General features: G+C 43.9%; 1 protein-coding gene across 2 annotated transcripts; it reads left to right on the forward strand.

The window, feature by feature from the left end:
• The first annotated feature begins 36 nt into the window (after nucleotides 1-36).
• Nucleotides 37-15,706, forward strand: CFAP210 (cilia and flagella associated protein 210). 2 transcript variants are annotated; one of them, XM_083709652.1, is made up of 9 exons: nucleotides 37-147; nucleotides 2,222-2,436; nucleotides 5,238-5,411; nucleotides 7,127-7,320; nucleotides 8,851-9,007; nucleotides 10,445-10,584; nucleotides 12,119-12,311; nucleotides 12,822-12,986; nucleotides 13,945-15,706. In XM_083709652.1, the coding sequence occupies exons 1-9, from the start codon at nucleotides 81-83 to the stop codon at nucleotides 14,281-14,283; spliced, it is 1,644 nt and encodes a 547-aa protein (XP_083565778.1). In that variant the 5' UTR covers nucleotides 37-80; the 3' UTR covers nucleotides 14,284-15,706. The 2 variants fall into 2 exon arrangements, with proteins under 2 accessions (XP_083565778.1, XP_083565777.1); XM_083709651.1 differs by having other exon boundaries at nucleotides 38-153.
• Nucleotides 15,707-21,615: the final 5,909 nt, after the last annotated feature.

Raw genomic sequence — 21,615 nt, forward strand, 5'->3', positions numbered from 1 at the left:
CTGCCGTCCCGCCGTTGCCTGGCAACCGCCGCACGCGCGCTAAGGCCCGGAGTCGCGTCGGCGGCGGGTCGCCTCACGCCATGATGGCCGCCGCCGCCGCCCGCCAGGCCGTCAAGAAGCGCAGAGGGCAGGAGCGCCCAGCCACGCGTGCGTGTGAGGGGAAGGAGGCGCTGCTTGGGGGTCCGAGGAGGAGGGCAGCGGTGGTCCCCGTTGATGCGCCTGGACCCGCTGCCAGTTTGAGCCTCCTCATGAGGCTCGGCGCCTTCGCCCTGGCAAAATGCGGGGCGGTTGCGGGGCGAGTTTTCTCCGTCGTCCTTCTATCCTCTCTCTTACTGCTGGGTTGTTTGGTCAGACAAAAGAGATATTGTGAAATCAGAATCGATGGCTTTTGTCTGCAAGAGGTGGCTGCAACACGGCATACATGGGCAGTGCAGTGTTGAAAACAAATTTTAATTGAAGAAATATTATTATTATGTATTTTGTGTTTTTGTCTTGGTATTTTTATCATAGCTGTCAACTTTTCGGATTTGAAAGTAAGGGATCAGCAGCCTCACCTGTTATTTATTTATATATTTATTATGAAATAATTATGAAATAAAAAATAACTTTGATCAAGCTAGAAAAACAAAATACATATATACCTAGATATTACCGAAATGTATACCTACTGTTTCACTAAAGGACTTTTGACTTTGTGAGCTTATTTACCAAAGAATTGCCATGCCAGCGGCGGCGCTTGTCATTTACAACAGTGGCGCTTGTCAGACTCAACGATGGCACTTGTCATTCTCAACGGTGCTGTGCACGCGAAATTAAATTTGGGGGCGCTGGGAGGATCGTTGCACCCTAGCGGCGCATATGCTAAAGACCATAGCTGTCAACTTTCAGATTTGAAAATAAGGGATCAGCAGCCTCACCTGTCCTGGGGACAGTCTACAGGATATCTAACAATCCAGGATAGCAGTGGGAAACGACGCTGAAATAAGGCAATTTCCCACACAAAAAGGGAAGGTTGGCAGCTATGATTTTTATGCTGTGAACTGCCCCGAGATCTTTGGGGGATGCAAAGCGAATAAATAAATGGGGCTGTCCCTGAAGATGGAGATTTCAGCTTTGCTGTTTGAATTTAAAAGCTGTAGTTAGCAGGAAAATAATACTTACGTGTCATTTGGGTGCTGCCACTAACCCAGGTGGGGCATTCCCTATCCTCAGAGGAACTGCGGCTTATATTTTAAGCATTTCATTTTTGCCCTGCTTTCCCGCTATCAGCATTTTCGTTTATGCGGCCTTAACTGTGATAAGTTTAAGGTGGGGTGTCTGGGAAAATCTTAAATAGCTTATTTCCCTAACAGTCTCCTAGCGTCTCATAACAGAATCCTAGATAGGGACCTTTTGCCACTTCTGTTTTCAGGTCATAACTTCCTTCACATAGCCAATGGCCTCTGGGAAATGTCCTCAATGTTGTGGTTATTATTCCACTATGAGGAATCCATAAGTTGACTAAGGCTGATATCTTATATTGCTGGGGTCACCTGTGTGACATAGTGACACCATTGGGGACTTACTTCCTTGGTAGCTGTGAAGCCTCTGAGCACCCACAAACCCCATCATGAGGAGGAGAGGGTAGCTATCTTCGAACCCCCGGTGGGAAAGTAGCAGGAATGATTGAGCTGGAGAAGGGTAAATAAAAGCTACCAGAGAGGGTGGTGCCCATGGCACCCTCCCAAAATACAAATGTACCCAATGGCCCAAATATTTTGACAAATCCCGTCCATTGTCATTTATCTGGGAATAAGTCCCTCTGAACTCTGAAGTGTTTGCATCTCAGCAGACCTATAAGACTTTAATCCTATGAACATTTACATGGGAGCATTCTCACTGAAACCAGAGAATGAACATGTTTTTAGGGTTGCAGTGTGAAGATGTCTCCATCATACAGCGTGCCCAGGGTTGCTATCTCAACCTGGTATGAAAGCATGATCGTTTTGCTCAGAAGGTGAAAGAGTCGTAATTATTATTATTATTATTATTATGATAATTATAATTTATTATTTATACCCCACCCATCTGGCTGGGCTTCCCCAGCCACTCTGGGTGGCTTCCAACAAAATATTAAAATACCATAATGCATCAAATATTAAAAGCTTCCCTAAACAGGGCTGCATTCAGATGTCTTCTAAAAGTGAACGGCATTTGACAGATTTTTTTTTTTCATATCTAGCAAACGAAGATGATGTTGTGGAGGGAATATTTCTTCCGGTGGGAGTAGATCTCCGACAAATAACTATACTCCCCAAAAAAGAATGGGAGAGGATTCACGATAGCCTCACCGCCCCAGCAAGAGAAGCAGCCCGGATTCGTGCTGAAAGGAAGGAGCGGAAAGATCTGCACTTAAAGTCTCAAGCACTTGTGAAAAACTGGCAAAACACTATTGCCGTAAGTGACACACATACATTTCAGTGCCTGTGGAATGTTTATGACAGTCCTGGTTGTATTTCTATCCTTGTTCTTACTACTGGGCTGGTCAGTCAAAAGTATTTCAGTAAAATCAGAATATATGTGTTTATCAGCAATAGATTACTGCAACATGATATACATGGGGCTGCCTCTGAAGACGGTTCAGAAATTTCAGCTGGTGCAGAATTCGGCAGCCAGGTTGCTTGAGCATTTAACAACAATCCTGGCCCGACTGAACTGGCTGCCAATCAGTTTCCTGGCCCTATTCAAATTGCTGTAAAGCCTTAAATGGTTTAGGACCACAATGCCTCAAGGGGCACCTCTCTCCATATGAACCTACCTGGACCCTGAGATCATCTTCTGGTGCCCTTCTTCCTATGCCTTCTCCATGAAAGGTCTGCAGGGTGGCAACACAATAATGTTCCTTTTCTGCAGTGGTTCCCTGTTGGTGGAATGCTCTCCCCAGAGTGCTTTGCCTTGCACCTTCATTATTCATCTTTAGGTGCCAGCCAAAAATGTTTCTTTATAACCAGGCCTTTGACTGATTAAATATCCTATGGCCTTTTAAATATGTTAGTTGCAGGGGGGGGGTGTTAGTTTGATTTTGTTTTTTATTTAGGTATCTTGTGTTCTCATTTTGTATTTTTATGTTGTAAACCCCTGTGATCTTCAGATGATTTAATGAATAATAATGATGATAATGATAATTTTATAGTTTGAGCTGAGAAGTCCTGCGTTCAGAACTTGCCTCAACCATGAGTTTTTCAGGTCAACTCATATTGCAGTAGATAAAAAATAACACTGATTTACTATACAGACTGTTGAGCACTATTTACATGTGTAGGCCCCACTCCTCAGTCAGGAAAGCTCCCAAAGGAGCTTACAAATTGATAAAAATAACACAGCCTCTGCCCTCAGGTTTACAGACTAAAAAAAAATATGACAAAATAGGAAAATGGGATATGGCAGGGATAAAAGAAAAGACACTCAGGCACCATAATCTTAAAGGTACAAGGTTTTTCAAATCAACAGATTGGATGGAAATGGGCTGATCATTGTTTGTTTGTTTGTTGGTGGCTCCTGAGAAATAGTCTGGCAACCCAACCTACCTGGAAGTGACTGCAATGCAGCCAGAAGTTGTTGACCTTACTGGGTGAGGCCTTCATCTCCTGGGGCCTAAATGAAATCTGCCAACATTTTGTGGCATCATAGCAGGTAGGCTCATAGACGCCCAATACTGTCATCCTCAGATCAGATGGTCCTGCTCCTTCTCACAGGACAAGCCTCTGTGAAGGTAAGAGGAGGAGTCAGCCCAGCCGGCGAAAACAGCAGTGGCTGGTGATGGCAGATCCTTGCTCTCTGCTGCTCATTCTGCTGAGTATTAGTGTTATTGATGCTAGTTTAAACAACAACATTCTGATCCTCAACATTGACATTGTATCTGCAACATTGGGTGCCTTGCATGGTGTCATAATATGCAGCATGCATGTGCCAGAGCAGTGGGTTATACAAAAAAAAAAGTTCGTAGTTAGTAGTTTATAAATGAACAAATGCCTGTTTACTACTCTAGACCAAATGTCTTAGTTGAGTACTTTATTACAATGCATCATGCAAGGAAGTTGGGTGCATAGGGTTATGGGGAGGGGTAGCACCGGCCACATGACCCGGAAGCTGTATGCCGGCTCCCTTGGCCAATAAAGCGAGATGAGCGTCGCAACCCCAGAGTTGGTCACGACTGGACCTAATGGTCAGGGGTCCCCTTTACTCTTTACCCTAGTACCTCTGGTGGGGTACGTGCCATACTCCTTCTGGGGTAGTTTATCCACCTTTGGTCCCCACCCTGTCCTCAGCTCTCATCTGTGACAGCAGCAACTCCCTGGGAGCGGCTTCAGCTGGCTGGATAAACCAGGTGTGGGTAGCTGATGGGTCTCAAACCCTAGGTGAGTTAGGGTTTGCAAAGACAAGCTCTGGCGGATTGAATGAATAAGACTAGGTCCAGTTGTCAAGAAGGCAGTTTCTATATGTGCTATAGAGGGACGTGAGGACAGATGGGGCTTGTTAACCTGGGAAGGTAGCCCATCTAGGAGAAGGAAAAAACTGATCCTAAACCTCTACTGCCTTGTGGGATATCTTCAGGAGAAGAAAAGGCTAAGAAGTAAACCCCGCAGTCCCTAAGACGGTTGGCGCCTTGTATGATTCTTTTTGGCAACGCTTGTCCAAACCAGTAATGCATGATGGTAACCTGAGCTGCATCAAACTCCAGCAGCTTCCAGACGTACTTTGTCATCATGGCTTGGATGAGTAGACAGAAGACCAACACAGGCAAGTTGTGAGGCCTGAGTAAGAGCGCAGCCAGGTGGACCAACCCACTGTAGATTTCCCACAATCCTATAAACTTTGTCTTAGCATCTGTTGAGAGAACCTGAGACTTGAGCGAGTCTTTGGTGCCTGTGAAGACGATGCCAAGAACAAAGACATAGACGAAACTTGCTTCAATTATGCCCTTTGAAATGGCAGCCAAGCTGGTGCCAATCATATCACTCTGCTTTTCTTTGGACCAAATCAGCTCGGCTGAAAGAGGGGTGGGGTGGATCTTGTTCTCTGGGCAGCACAGGACCTCTATACACATTGCCCAGGCTTGTGCCCCGATGAGGTCACTTTGGTACTGCTAACACATCAGTTTGACTTCATTCCCAGAGGTGTACTTCATTTTTTCTCGAGACAGACAGATTGCAACAATATTGAATGAATGAATGAATGAATAAAATATTGCATTGCAGGGTATGGCACAAGCGAAACTGAAAGCCAAGAAAGAGCGTCAGGAGAGGGATGAGGAAGAAAAAAGAAAGGTTGACCTGGAAGAAGCAAAGTATGAAGCACAGAAGCGAAAAGAGGCGGTGGCGAAATCCAAACTCTATCAGTACTATCAGAATGAGAGAGTGAAAGACTTCCATGTAACATTTATTATTATTATTATTTCACTTTAATGTAGGGGATATGTTCAACATAGAGGCTGTATTAAATGAGGGAAATAGGCACAATCAAAATGGCTGTTAATAAGCTTTTCATGGGGTCAGAAGAAGCCAAGAGTATCTGGGAAAACACTGTCTAATACAATAAGCAATGGGGGGCCTAGCATTCTCATCAGTAAAAAAACTGCTATCAGGTAGCCCTCTTAACAAATTTGAAAAACTGGTTTCATTGACACAGATCATTAATATTGGAAGAAGGTAATCGCTCTGTGTGAGGCCATGAGAACCAGCTTATGCCTTTCTTTGCAAAGCAGGCCAGTCACGTCCAAACTGTCTAGGAATGGCTGCCACCCCCCACCTCATCTTAATGTGTATAGGCCCCAGACAGGAGCAGATTCCGAGGCTATTGAAGAAACACTGGTACAGGGACTCTGAGATAGCATCCTGTTTACTTGACCTTCCCCAGTTGAAAGAAACTTGCTTTCCTCCGTCAACTTGTTTGATGAAGCAAGCAGAGCCAGCACCCAGCTCTCTGCCTGCTTCATCAAACCTGCTTTCCCATGTTGGCTCCAATCCCTATACCTTTGTGGCATGAACCAAGTGACCCCCCCCCCCGCAACCTTGTGAGTTGGCAAACTTCTCTAATTATATAACATTTAAACTTATATCTCAGTGGTAAAAAGGTAAAGGGACCCCTGACCGTTAGGTCCAGTCATGGATGGTTCTGGGGTTACGGCGCTCATCTTGCCTTACTGGTCAAGGGAGCCAGGGTACAGCTTCTGGGTCATGTGGCCAGCATGACTAAGCCACTTCTGGCAAACCAGAGCAGTGCACGGAAACGCCTTTTACATTCCCGCCAGAGCGGTACCTATCTATCTGCTTGCACTTTGACGTGCTTTCGAACTGCTAGGTTGGCAGGAGAAGGGACCAAGCAATGGCAGCTCACCCCGTCGCAGGGATTCAAACCACCGACCTTCTGATCAGCAAGCGCTAGGCTCTGTGGTTTAGACACATCGCCACCCACGTCCCTATATCTCAATAGTACTTTACACTATTAAGGTTGAACCATATATCTGGGACAACAAGCAATATATGCTGGTTATGTAAAGCAACAAATGCAGATATGTATCATATTTTTTGGACTTGTCCCAAAATGAAGATTCTTTGGATTGATGTATGTAAAAGAAACTGATGTTATAGCAGGGTATACATTTCTAATGAACCCACATACCCAATATTGTTTGGGTATGTGAAATATCATGTTTTAACAGACAATAGAGAAATGGTCATAAATTTATTGACTGTTGCTTCCTAAGTGGAAAGAAGAAAAAATGCTTACCAGCAGAGAACTGGGTAATCAAAATATCAGATGTTGTAAATATGATAAGATCGACAAACATGGTCAGAGTTAGAAAAGGAAGATGATCATTTTATAGAGTAATTTATTTATAATATATTGGAATAACAAAGCACAAGACAATATAAACCCACACATGTTATTAAGTGTCATGTAACTTAACTTTTAGAGTTCTCTCTCTTAACACATTAGAAATTATCAACTACTGTTGTTAAGGGGAAACATCATTTGTATAATACTTACATCACTGGTGCATCGTTTATTGCTTTAAAATATTGTTTGTTGTTTAAATAAAACAATAAAAAGAATCCCTATCAAACGTTGCAATTTTATTTTGCAGAGAGCCCTCTTACTTACCGAATGCTTAAAAGAAAGAGATGCTCAGATTGAATTTAAAAAGGTAAAAGAAAACCTGTACCGCTGCAGAGATGAAGAAGTAGAACGTGAACGTCAAAAAGCTGTACGAAAAGAGGAGGAAAAGATTAGAGAGAACCGTAGGAAGAGAGTGCAACTCAGCAAGGATCAACTGGAACAGTAAATATAATTAGCAAGAGCTCTTTTTTTTAAGCCCACAGAATAAAATAAATGTGTCATTTGTGGCGTAAGCACATTTGCCCCATAAAGCAACAACATAGAAGCTGATCTGTTTTAACTTTTGCTGGGGGATGGGGCAGGAAACCAAAACATACCATATTGGACCATGTTCTGAATTAGCAGCTGTAACTCCTTACTCCCTCTCACTGCTGGAAGGAAGTTGTACTCCAAGTACCATTTGCCCTGGGACTCTGAAAGTGAGGGGAAGGCCTCTGTTGCTAGTCAACAGAATAAGGACCTTCGCAGGGATGCTGCATCTTTTCTCTTTTAGGAACAATACAAGTGGCGAGTTGAAGGCCAGCTTGGCCTCAACCATTGGCCAGACAGTGATGATGATGATTTATTAATTATACCCCGCCCATCCAGCTGGGTTTCCTCAGCCACTCTGGGCGGCTCCCAACAGATTAAAAACATAATAAAACATCAAATATTAAAAACCTCCCTAAACAGCGCTACTTTCGGATATCTTCTAAAAGTCAGATAGTTGTTTATTTCCTTGACATCTGATAGGAGGGTGTTCCACAGGGTGGGTGCCACCACCGAGTAGGCCCTCTGCCTGGTTCCTTCCTCCCCCCACTCCTTAAATTAAAGAACGCTCAGCTCCAACTGCCAGTTGATCTGAGAGTTCAGAATTAAACAACTAAGGACCGCAATACCTCAAGGACTGCCTCTTTCCATAAGAACCTACTGGACCCTGAGATCATCTTCTGAGGCCCTTCTTCATGTGCCTCCTCGAGGGGTCTGGAGGGTGGCAACACAAGAACAGGCCTTCTCTGCAGTGGCTCCCCGTCTGTGGAATGCTCTCCCCAGGGAAGTTCGCCTGGCACCTTCATACCTTTAGGCACCAGGCAAAAACGTTCCTTTTTAACCAGGCCTTTGGTTGATCAAATTTGCATCCTATTCCCTTTTAAAACGTTTTTGTTGTTGTTGTTGTTGTTGTTGTTGTGGGGAGGGGGGCTGTTGGGTTGTTTTTTTATTTTTATTAGGTATCTTGTGGTTTTATATCTTGATTTTATTCTGTGAACCGCCCTGAGACCCCCGGGTGTAGGGCGGTATAGAAATTCAATAAATAATAATATTGGGAGAATGTATATGGCTCAAAACATTGCATAGTACTGTCACCTTAGTATTTCGGGAGACCTCTGTGTATAGGGCGGTATATAAATTCAATAAATAATGATATAATAATAATAATAATTGAGAGGAAGGCTACCCTAGCCCCTACTTGTCAGCCAGAAGAGCAAGGGCACCAGTAGGATTTTTAATTTTCCGAACTGTTTTAATGTTTTAAAAATCGTATTGGAGATAATTTGATTGAAAAGTGGGGGTACACCTTTCAAGAGAGAGAAAAAGGAAGTCCTGCAAATAACCACAATCCACCTGTACCAGTCTTCTTGAGCATCCAGAACTTCTGCCAATTGTAGAGGAACTTTAGACATGGCTCATTGACCAATCTTTTCTATGTTTTAGGATAAAAGAGCATGAACGTCTAGCAGAACTGAGCAGGCTGGAAGACAAAAGGGAAAGGGCAGAGATTCAGGAGCAGGTCCTGCTAAATCAACAGGAAGTGCTGCAGAAAGAGCAGGAGGAGCGTGAAGACAAAATCAGGCGTAGAAAGGAGCATCAGGTATGAAATGGGTGTTAGTAGCCAAATGTATGGAACTAAGGATCTGAAAAAACGCATTTCAGTTTCCGCTGGACTTTGACTAGGTGCTTAACTTGGACAAATTACCAGTCAAATTACTCACAGGCTTGCTTATGACAAACAGAGGGGAAGTTGGTTTCTGGTGCTTAGGCCAAGAGCTTGTGTCATTGCTTTTCAGATATGACTTTGTAGGGGAGCCTTTAGTTCAAAGGTCAGGAGAGAGAGGCTGCCTCCATGCACAATTTTGTTTGGATAGGTGATTGTTAAGGATGTGCTAATTCAACAGCTGTGAGGCTCACACGGATGATGGTGCTCTCTATTCCCAATGGCAGATTGGATATTGGCAATACAATCATACCTTGAAAGTCGAACGAGATCCGTTCTGGAAGTCCGTTCAACTTCCGAAACATTCAGAAACCCAAGCGTGGCTTCTGATTGGCTGCTTCTGCAGCCATTCGAAAGCCGCAGAAGCCCCGTTGGATGTTCAGATTCCAAAAATAGTTCGCAAACCAGAACACTCACTTCTGGGTTTGCGGCATTCGGGAGCCAAAACGTTCAAGAACTAAACTGTTCAAAAACCAGGATACGACTGCATTAGTGAAGGTGGTGCAGTCTAAAACTCTGCTATAGTGTCAAACCACCTGTTGACAAAGCTTCCTTCTGGGCAAAATCTAAAGGGCATTTCCCATTCATGTTTCATCACCTGTTGATATCTTTGTGGAACCTGCATATGAAACAATGCCAATAGTCTCCACACTTGACAGAAATGACTTCTAGTTAGGTGCACAAAGGGCAGGGATTTGTAAGCAGTGCAAAAATTGGAGTTCAGCTTCTTGCTCCTTTGATGTCGAAAACAGGAACAGATCCCTATAAATCTCTTTCTCCCAACTCTGTACTTTGCATAAATACATAAATACATAGGGGGTTGGACTCGATGGCCCTTGTGGTCTCTTCCAACTCTATGATTCTATGATTCTATAACATTCTTCATGATCTTTTCTCTCATCTTCCATAGCTCGGGCCTAACTGGTGCAAACGCAGTGAAGCCTTATGTAAAGATTCTGCGCCACCCCTCTGCGATCACGCACCCGGAAAGAGTTAGGATTGGGCAGAAGTGTCATTCCAGCCCCAGTTATCCCAGTGAAGGCACAGGTCATTGGAGAGCTACTGCTGGAGGTGCTCCCACTGATGATAGCTGGCCAAGCCCTTGATACAGGGTGTTTGGGGTCTTTTGTCAAGCAGGGCCGGCCAAGGATCAGCAAAAAACAAAAATCCACCTTCTACCCTGACCAGCAGGAGGCAGGAGGGCTTCCTCCAATTATCCTCCAGCCAGTCGACTTATCTATAGTGTGCTCTGCTCGACACTTATTTTGGTAAACAAAACACGCATTCTGAGTTTTTTCGTGTGTTTTTTTAAAGGCACATGTTGCTGACCAGGTGACTCTCAAGGCTATCGAGAAGCAAAAAGAAGAGGAAGAGGATGATAAAGTCCGAGCACATTATAAAGCAAAGCAGGCTATGGCTAAGCTGAGAAAAGCAAAAGAAGATGAAATGCACAGGTAGGCAGAATGTGAGCGGGAAATGGAAACACATTACCCAAATAAAACAAGGTACAGTTTTCTAGCATTACAGTAGAGACCCCATCTCGCACACAGAGATATTATGAAAGGAATGTAACACTGCGGCTGTTCTTGCATCCGCGCCAGCATTTCCGCTTGCCTGACAACAATCCCCCCTCCTCCCCATCATATTCTTCTGGGGGTTCTTCATGGTCCCAATAGAGCCAATTTCAGGGGGGTGGGGGGCGGGGAGTCCTATTGCACTAATGAAGATTTTTAGTTTAGTCTCTCTGCTAGCAGGACTTGTTTGTTGAATCCTGCTCTGTGGGACCAAGGACTCTCGATTCAGTTTTATTCTGCTGCAAACTCTTTTTTAAAATTTTATTTGACTGATAACATTTGCATCCTGCATTTCTTCCATCGCAGAACCCAAGGCAGCATACATAGAGTTGCCAAGCAATCTCCCAACCGTAAGATCACTGATTTGAGATAATGTTTTAAAACTGTTTTTTAGACTGCTGTGTCTGCTGCCCTGGGTGGAAGGGCAGGATAGAAATCAATAAACAAACAAATGTACCCGCAGACCTGCCTAGGAACCAGTATAAGAGATGAATATTATACAGAGGCATGGATGAGGAATAGGATGTAGCCAGTGGGCCAGATAGTTACCTCGGTGATGTACTGTGGGCCATTCTGACAGGTCTGTCAATCACCCGATGTCACAAGTGACTCCAAGCTACTAGAATTCCTTTGCAAGTGCCGCTTGAACTGCAACCGCAGAGAAATATACTTCTATCACCAGCTTCAGTTCAAGCCGGCCCGTCAAAGAGATACTTGCACTTACAGCAAACTATGTTTGGGGCTTGCTGCAAGTGCAAATTCCAGCTAGCTTGCGAAGCCCACTTCAGGCAAGCTCCATAGTACATTTGACCCCAGTGGGCTTACTGTAAACGCTAGTCAGCTGATTGATGCTGACCGCAAGCTGATTTTGGGTAGGCACCAACAGGTAGGGAACACTGGTGCAGATTGATTGATTTACAGGCAACTCCTGATTTGCATTCTGGGTCATCACACACAATAGCAGAGTGCCCATAAGCCCTCCTCCTTTTCTGGCCACATCCGGGTTACTGTGATGTGCGTGTGCACAGTCGTGCGCCAGTTGGACACGTGTAATTCAGCTGTTGCTTGTGTTTACTTTCCATTCTGCCCTTCCCCTGAGGATCACAGGGCAGTTTACGAGCGTTAGGTTTGCTGTCACCACCAATCAGCTGAAGATCGCTGACAGCAAGCCTCCTTCACCGAGGAACAACTGGGAGCGTTTTAAGGCTCCTGATTGCTCCTTGGCAGCCAGCTCGCCACCTGTCTGGCACCAGGTGTCACGTATGGGTAGAGATATAGAGCATCAGTCCTTCCTCTGATTGGCATAGAAGAGTGTGGTTTTATCCAGTTTGGTAGTTTAATCAAGGCATGCCCCAGGCCTCCCCTCACAGCACGCAGTTGATGAATCTTGGCACTTATGGCTGAACCATTGCAGGTTAATGGAGGAGCACAGAGACAACATTACTAGCCGCCTCCTGGCTCATATGAAAAAGGAGGCTGATGATGAGGATGAGCGTATCGCTAGGGACATTGCAGAGACAGATGCACAGCTGGAGAGAGAACGCAAAGAAAAAGAAGAAAAGAACAATGCTGAATTGAAATCCATCACAGAGCACAGAATGAATGTGGTAAGAAAAATAAAATTAAGCATGCTTTTCTGTTTCACCATTTCTTATTTATCAGTTGGGATGGAATCCAGCATTGGGTCAGCAGTCTGCTTACACAACTGGATTTCACTTTTACCTCTTCCCCCGTGCACCCCATAATAGGTTTCAGAGGATTCCGCAGCCATGTAGAGCAGATTTTGAGGGTATGTGGAAGACCACAAGGGAGGGAGAGAAAGATGAAGTTGCATTGAGAGAGCAGAAGTTCAGTGTGCAAGTGGACAGTGTTGGATGCAACCTTTCATCTCAAAAAATAGACTTCTTTTACACAGGCACTGTGTTCCTGAGCAGCTTTCATGAAAGCAAATTCCCTTAAAATAGTGGGATTGGCTTACACATAAAAGTATTTAAAAATTGGTTGCCCAGAATATCAAAATTGCATATATGTAACTCTTAATGTTAGTAGCAGGTTAAAGAGTCATCAGATATTAGGCTTCACTACCACAGGATAAGAACTGGATTGTGTTGTTATAGATTAAAAGGAAAGAAGAGAAAGAAAAACAGGACAGACTAGAGGCTCAAGAAATACTTCGTGGACAAATAGAAGCAGATCGGATTTTCCAAGAACTGGAGAAAGACAAGAAACATAGAAATCATTGTGCAAACTTAAAATTACAAGACTACCATGTCATGCAGATAGTAAGTATGGGCATTAAGTTTACAAAGTAAACTTCTTTAAAAAGGGCGGAAGTGGAATATGACTTGTACATTTCTGTCTAGTGCTTGAGAGGGCAGTCTTGTGTGAGAAAACTGCCCTCTGCACCTGCAAATGGATGAAGTCCCAGAGACAGGCTTCCTTTGTCTCCAGATGACAAATGCCTTAGAGAAAGGAACCTTGCATACTGTCAGAAATCAAAGAAAACCGGGAAGATCATCACTGAAGTGTAATAGTCAGAGGCTTGAATCCTGAGTATCATGAGCAGAAAACTCACAGAAGTATTCTTTCTTTCTTTCTTTCTTTCTTTCTTTCTTTCTTTCTTTCTTTCTTTCTTTCTTTCTTTTTCCGTCTCTGTCTCCTTCTGTCTCTCTCTCCCTCCTCTGCACACCAGTCCTCTCCAGAGGGTTATAGGGGGTCCTGCACAGTGTAGGTTTCCGGGGCGTTGCCAGAGGAAGGGGTGGGGGAATTTCCCAAAATCAGATGAGGGGGATATTCCATGTTTTGGAAGTGTAGGTGGTATTTTAAATATTTAAATAGGCAAAAACTGACAGGTTCCCTGCTCCCAAGCGGCAAACAACAGTGGCAATGAATGAAAGAGACCGCGTGAGCGCAGGGAGGGAAGAAAATAAACAAATGCCATTACAGATACTTAAAGCTTAGTTTCACTGGATTAAACTGGGATTCTCAGAATGCTGAATTTTACATTCGGTAGTTAATGCTGTACTTGTGTCCCACTCACAATGTTTATTAACTTTATAGAACAAGGATTGCACCCACACGATATCATTTATCCTAGCTAGTGCTTCAGTCGTGCGCTAATTATTATTCTTATTCTTATTGAGGGAATCAGGACATCTATAACTTTATAGTTTCAGTTTTAATATATTATAAAATTATTGTTGGATATATTTAAGATTTCCCTCCTCCCTTCCAATGCAGGTCGAAAAAAAGTTAAAAGAAGATCGTGAGAAACAAGCAGAGACGGACTATGTCAGACAAAAAGAACGCATTTTATTATTCAAGGAGCAGGAATTCCAGAAGTATGCAAAGAAAATCATTGATGAGCAATCCAAGACAACTCGGAATCTTTACCCTCTTTTGAAAGCACTCAGTGAAGGTGACTCGGGTATAAACAGACCAGTTTTTAGAGAAAATGAACAGCCATGTGAAAAGCAGCCTACTAAGCTGCCGTTTATAGGTGACACAGCTCAAGAAATGAAATGGTTAAATGAATATGAATATGGGCACACTAAGGGTCGGCTAGGTTTTTCATGGTAAGGAAAACCCTTCCGAGTGCTACAGTGAAGGTCTAATGCATTTTTAAATAACCCCAAATTGTAGTAGAAAATTAGCAAGTTTAAGATGTCTTAATAAAGGTTGCAACCATCCAAATATATTTACGTATAACTTTGAAAATCCTTAGCTCTAATGATGTGTAGCATTTAGAAGTTCCAAAATAGCCATTCACACCTTTTCTATTCAGTTTTATTTCAGGAATTTCTACTCCTTTATTCCTTCAGTTTCTGCCACCTGTACAAACACTATGTAACACGCACTTCGCGAACAAACCATTTGCTGTACCTCTTCCGTTTAAACCTTTTCGGCTAAAAGCATTAACTAGCCACTTAGTTCTAAACATAGGATTCCTGATCAGGTATTTGCCTCTTGATGGCCAAAATCCCACCCATGGCTATTTTTCTTTCCACAGCCAGCATGCCACTCCCTGATCCCGATCAAGACTGTGGCATTGTGGGGAGGTATATGCAATTTAACCCTCGCTATGCTCTCAGTCTGGATTGGACTCCCCCTCTCCTGCTTTTTGCACTCGAAGCTAATGGATGTTCCCCTGGCGCCCCCATGCACATAGGAGGCAGTGATCTGGATTGGGACCACGGTGGGAGAGGGGCAAAAAGAGTTAGAGCCCACCTACCTTCCATTGCACTGGTTATTTGTGAAAGAGAGAAACGTCATGCATTGGAGGAACTGTGGCACTCAAGGTAGGGAGCCATATACAAGGCAGTAACTGTAGTTGGGAACAGAGGTGCTTATCTTTTCCCTCACCCCCTTGACTGGGAAACCTCATCTTGGGCCAGACGGAATATAAAGTAGTTAGGGCTGCAGAATAAATGCAGCAGGAAGACAGCATCTCTCCTGCTGCCTTCTGTTGTTCCTTTTCAATTGCCCCTTGCTGCTTTGCGTGTCAGATTGGGAAGTGCCATCAACTTGGAAGATTAAAAGGAAGTTGAGCAGTGGCTGGTTTTCTACACAAAGTAGGAATGGTTCGACCCTTAGTATGCGTAAGTCATGAACTATGTACCTGTTGATCTTCTGTCACCCCTTCTTGATCAATCATCACCTAGCCTTTAAGCAATATTTTAATCAACAGATAACTAAGGCCTCAGTATAAGTGCCTCTTTGATGAGCGGTGAAAAGAAACAATAGTTTATCTTAAGTGTGAGATGGCTTACAACGTAGCAAAGGATAATTTCCAGCAATGCACTGTTTACTTGTAATAATAGCTTTGTTATGACATCATTTTGCAGTTTTGGACTTGACATAGCACCCAGGGAAGAATATTGTTCATTGTTGGCTTTTATAAAGCAAAACTGTTTATAGAAATGCATTGGAAACCTCTTTACCAAAAAACGAATAGAAGTGTTGTTTTAAATAAAATAAAAACAAATTGCAGCATTTATTTATTTCATTTCCGTCCTGCCTTTCCTCCAGGGAGCTAAATGCAATAAAAATGGGATCCCATCCAGGTACTGACCAGACTCAGAGCTACTTAACCTTAGCGTGGTTCCTGTATCATGAGCCTCAGATGCTGCTTAAGGCCAATTTAAATTGGATTCCCCAACCCAATTAGTGTCATACCTCTGGTGTTGCAAAGGAGATATGCAGACAAAATAAGTTTTCCTTTCAGGTTTGGGAATTGCTTGCACAAGGTGGGTGCAGATATACAACTGGCGTTGGGAATTTAGGCATCTAGTATTTGCATTGCATGTAGGTAACTTGTTGTTTCCATGCCTCTCAGTAAGGCACAATACGAGGCCACCTACAGGCAAGGTAGGGGGGTCTACCTACTGGGGAACTCCCCAGGTATAAAGGGATACCTTAGTTTGTGGTTTTAGTGATGTCACCCGGAGATAGTAGCTTAGCTTCAGAATCCTATTTATTAGCAGCTGCCACAAGGCCAACCAGTTCAACAGTGAAGAGCCCATGAAAAATCTTGATGCTGAAGCTGGTGTACAGGCTACATTCCAGAAAACACCTCTCCACAAAGGCTGGGATTCAAAATCCTATTTGGTAGTAAAACAGGGTCCTTTGGGGATGCAGAACCAGAGACATGCAAAGTGACAAACCACAGAGACCAGGCCTACAGTGCAGCCTATCGTATAGATGCTTGAGACAGCAGCGATCATGGTTGAGACACTGAACCACTTCGTATAGCTGAAGCAGGACCTCATTTCCCCAAATGGTCTTTTAGAATCAAACTGTAAGAAGAAAAGATTACAGATACAGCTGCTAGTCTGAATAGGACTTAATTTAGAGGCAGCTCTTTGGATCAGGAGATTCATGACATAAACAGAGAGAAAATTAGACAAGGAGGATCAATTATATATATCAGCTTACGAGAATAACTCGTACTGCCGTTTGACTTCCCTAGCTTGCTGCATTACTGTAGACCAGGGCTTTCCAAACTCTTCACACTTTTTTAGGCATTTCACGACACAGTAATTCAGTTTTACTAGCAAACCAGAGGTTAAACTAATCCCTTTCCAGCCCTGGGAAGAGCACAGGGAGCGTTTGCGCACACTGAAGCCGACACACTAAGGTGTCGCAACACACAGCTTGGAAAGCTTTGCTGTAGACTGTACTGCTGCTAGTTTCTAGTATCATGTTTTCTGCCATGAGCAATGTCAAGCCAGACCTTGCACATGACAGCCAGTTTACTCTGTAGCCAGAAATATCACGTGGCATAGCTTTGCTGGGAATGTATCGCTTCCAACTTCAAGTTGTGGATTGCCTGCTAGAATACACATCCCTGCATGAAGAAAATAAACAAATCAGGGGGAAAGCAGCCCTTTTGCACATGAGAGAAGGTGTTTGTTTTAGATAAGGAAATGAGGGAGGGGAAACACAATACCCACTTGCAGTGTGAGTTGATAGGGTCTTAACAGTGTGCTACTGCATGATGACTGAATATGCAGTGTAAATTCTTTCAGGGGAGGGGTTTAAAACACTGCTATTGGATACAGTGGAATCTTCTTTGAGTCTCAAGTTGCTTTCAGGCAGGTGCTTACTGTGGGATTAATGCTTCCCATGCAAAAAAGGTAAAGGACCCCTGGACGGTTAAGTCCAGTCAAAGGCGACTGGGGTGGCGGCACTCATCTCGCTTTTCAGGCCAAGGGAGCCGGCATTTGTCCACAGACAACTTTCCGGGTCACGTGGCCAGCATAACTAAACCGCTTGTGGTGCAACGGAACACCATGATGGAAACCAGAGTGCACGGAAATGCCGTTTACCTTCCTGCCGCAGCGGTACCTATTTATCTACTTGCACTGGAGTGCTTTCGAACTGCTAGTTTGACAGGAGCTGGGACAGAGCCATGGGAGCTCATCCCGTACTGTGGATTCGAACTGCCAACCTTCCAATCGGCAAGCCCAAGTGACTCAGTGGTTTAGACCACAGCGCCACCCGTGTCCTGCTTCCGATGCAAGCAAATTTAGGGCAGTGTCTGCACAGCGTTTATTTAGGATTTACCCTTTCTGAAAGGGGAGGCTCGGAGAAGTTTTTATAACTATTGTCAATGACCCATTTGCAATATCTCAACAACCTGTCTTCAAATTAAGCCATCCAAACACCCTCACTGAGTGATAATCATAGAGTTATAGAGTTGGAAGGATCATCTGGTCTGTCCCTTGCAATGTATGCATCTTTCATGTAATGTGGGACTTGAACCCGTGACCCGAGATTGAGTCTCATGCTCTGTCCTCTTGGATATCACGGTTGAGGACATAGGCGCTTCACATCGTTCACGGCAGCCAAAGCAAAAATATATGAAGAAATGATTTGGCTGTATATTTCAGGCTACTCAAACTGTATCCTGTTTCCCTTTCTCTTCTAATTTCCATTGCAGTTATTACCCTCACTTCCAGTCATTTCAGTTTTATGAGGCGACTCAAAGGAAACGGTGACAGTCATTAGATGCTTTGTAAGTCAACAACGTACATGGAGCCATCAAAGCAAAAATAGAATTATTATTCCATTGTCTTATTTTTTATCAGAAATACTCCCCAGGACAAGAATATGGAAAACCTCACAAATAATTTCAGGGAAGCATATGTAAAACGTGTATGTCCGACTACTGCTACATTTACTTAGGACAGGCAAAGTACAGTACCATCATAAGTAAGATACTTGAAATATTTTACATACTGTAATAGAATTTTTGTTGGTTTAGAATATGAACATCCCCTATATATATTCCTAATTGCACTACTGTTTGGTTCCATTTGATGTTTGCATTTGGTTTTCTTGTGGTCGGTACTGACCTGACCTTGAATAAAAACCAGATGTCTGTCTGTCTAGCAGCCAGCCAGCTTTAAATAAATAAATAATAATAATAATAATAATAATAATAATAATAATAATAAAGATTAACAGCCTGATCCTATGCATAGGTGAAGAAACAGCTGTAGTTCAGGTTCAATCCTTCCAAAAGCATTGAAATATCCCTTATCTGGAACCTTAGAGAGCTACAACCAGCCACAGCAACTAGATGATACTGACCTACATGAACCAATGGTCTGACTCACTATAAAGGCAGCTTCTGATGTACCTGGAAGAAAGTCCCACTGATTGTTTGACATTTAAAAATGCTTTTAAAAGTTTTTGGAAGAGGATAAAAATAATAGCTCACATCAATTTATTTTGGCATCGTGCTGTGCCAGAAAATGTCATACGGCTGATTACCAAAGGAAAATATATAAGTGTATGCAACACACTGTTTTTCTTTGGTCTGTGTGCTACTTTGGACTGCATTGCCTAGAAGGACTAGGTGAAAGTGTACAAAAGTGCTTATCTAATGACATTTTGACTGACAGTTTTTTTTTTGTAAAAAAAAAAATATTTCCTAAGTAGGGCCAGCCCTCATAGTCAATTTCCTCCAGCAATATCTGGTAAGGATCAGATAAGGCTATGCAGCTTTCCATAGATCGCGGGGCACTGTCTTCGACTTTCTCGAGCAGCCAACAACAAAGTCGAGCAGATGTTATCGCCATCGCACAGGAAACTCTGTTCCCGCTTGTGTTCAGCAAAGCACAAACGCAGGAAGAGTGTTGGGTTGGTTAAAGCCTAATGAAGGTTTGCTGAGATGTCTTCAGCTAATAACATATCATGCATCTGATAAGGTTTGACAGCTAAGGTGCCACCCAACATGTTGATGCAGGCACGTGAAGGAAGCATCGATCTACTCGGATATTCTCCATGTGTACAGTTAACAAGTGGAGGAAGGAGGAGGACCATGCTGCTAGACCCATCTCACGTCCAGCTTTTGCACGTAGACATAGCATAACATAGTGGGTTGGGCCACTGTGAGTTCAGCAACAGGGCAATGAGACCAGGGCAAACTATTCTCCCTCTCCTTTGACCTAAGAAGTTACCAAACTCCAAAGCAATTAATTCAACAAACAAATATATTCAGGTAGGAAGCCAACTGGGGTATACATTGAAGGAGTTCCCTTGGGGGCTCCCTGGCTGGTACTTCCCACCATTTTTCTGCATCTAGCTAGTCTATGACATTGCCTTACTGTAAGGAGGAGCGTCTCCACCCCCATTGTTTTGCCCGGGCACTGAGGTCCAGCGCCGAGGGCCTTCTGGCTGTTCCCTCACTGTGAGAAGTGAACTACAGGGAACCAGGCAGAGGGGGAAGGATGAAATCTTTTAATATGATTAGTGGTAAATTAGATTTTGAGGATTCTTTTGGCAAATCGTCTATAATTCACAAATACTGTCCCATAATGACATTTTAGCTGATAGCAGCTGAAAGTTTGATCACCGACAGGTGCAGTGTCATCCAACCCCAAAAGTGGGTTGGAAAAGTGGAAATAAACAACCATTGATTTTTCTTTCTGAACACCGAAGGGACAATTTTCTATTTTGCTGATGCGCAGGGAAGCAAAGTTGTATGAGTCGCTGTTTTGCTCCTGTCAATTACATTATCTCATCCAGGGAGGACTCTTGGATCAATGCTCCATCGGCTGGAGGAATATATTTATTATTGACAAAGTAACACATTTATCTCTGCCCAGAGTGAGCTGCATTGAGACACTGGATCCTTCTCTTTTGACATCCATGCAAACTGATTGCTTTCCTAGGTACACAAAGTGCACACACACACACAACTGAAGATGGCTTCTGAACCTTTTGTGCCTCCAATGGTTTGCAGAATGGAGGGTTGGGAGGCGCAAATAAATGTATTGTTTATCTAGCTCTCTGATATTTTGCATTGTTATAAAGACTTAATAATACAAAAAAAAAAAAAAAAACATTGCCAGAGATAAGGCAGTATTTGGAGTGTGGGTGTATTTGGGTGTTTAAGTCATATAACCCAAAGCTCCCCCCTTCAAGTGAAATAATTAACATTAATACATAGCATGTGTTAATATTCCATCAAATAAAATAGGTGGACCAAGCACCAGGTGTTTCACTTCATTCTTATGGTCTGAACACAGGCCTTTTGTTCCTCTGCACCTGGGTAGAAGGTGTTGCCCAACTAACTAACTTACTTGCTTTCAAAGCTGCTGCAGTTGCGACCCTTGGCATTGTTGTGCCAGTAAGAAACATTGGCAGTGGCATGGTCTGCAAGGAGAATAAAGGTAAAGGTAAAGGTACCCCTGCCCATACGGGCCAGTCGTGTCCGACTCTGGTGTTGCACGCCCATCTCGCTTAAGAGGCCGGGGGCCAGCGCTGTCCAAAGACACTTCCGGGTCACGTGGCCAGCATGACAAGCTGCATCTGGCGAGCCAGCGCAGCACACGGAAACGCCGTTTACCTTCCCGCTAGTAAGCGGTCCCTATTTATCTACTTGCACCCGGGGGTGCTTTCGAACTGCTAGGTTGGCAGGCGCTGGGACCAAGCAACGGGAGCGCACCCCGCCGCGGGGATTCGAACCGCCGACCTGACGATCGCCAAGTCCTAGGCGCTGAGGTTTTACCCGCAGCGCCACCCCTGGCATTCTCACAAGGGTGCCAGGGGCTGGGCAGAGGAGGAGGAGTGGATCCTGACCCTTTCAGGGAGGAGAAAGAGGAAGACAGTATAGATTTACAACAGGAGGTCATAGCTCAGAGGCAGATGTGGGAAAAAGTTGGGAAGTCATGGGAGAGCCAGAACAGCTGGCCGACGCGTTGTCACTAGAAAGCATTCCAGACCCTCCATCTCCCAGAACCTGGCAAGCCTTGAAAGTAGGAGAGCAAAGACCCTGAAGACAGAGGGCACTTAGCGTCACCCGTAGAGGAGGGGATAATGATGATGAATGAGGAAGTGGGAGTGAAGTGGAATGGAGATTCACTCGGGACAACGCCATTATCCAAGAGGCTGGGTTCTATA

The sequence above is a fragment of the Podarcis gaigeae genome, assembly GCF_964106915.1.
Source record: "Podarcis gaigeae genome assembly, chromosome: 1".
NCBI lineage: Eukaryota > Metazoa > Chordata > Lepidosauria > Squamata > Lacertidae > Podarcis > Podarcis gaigeae.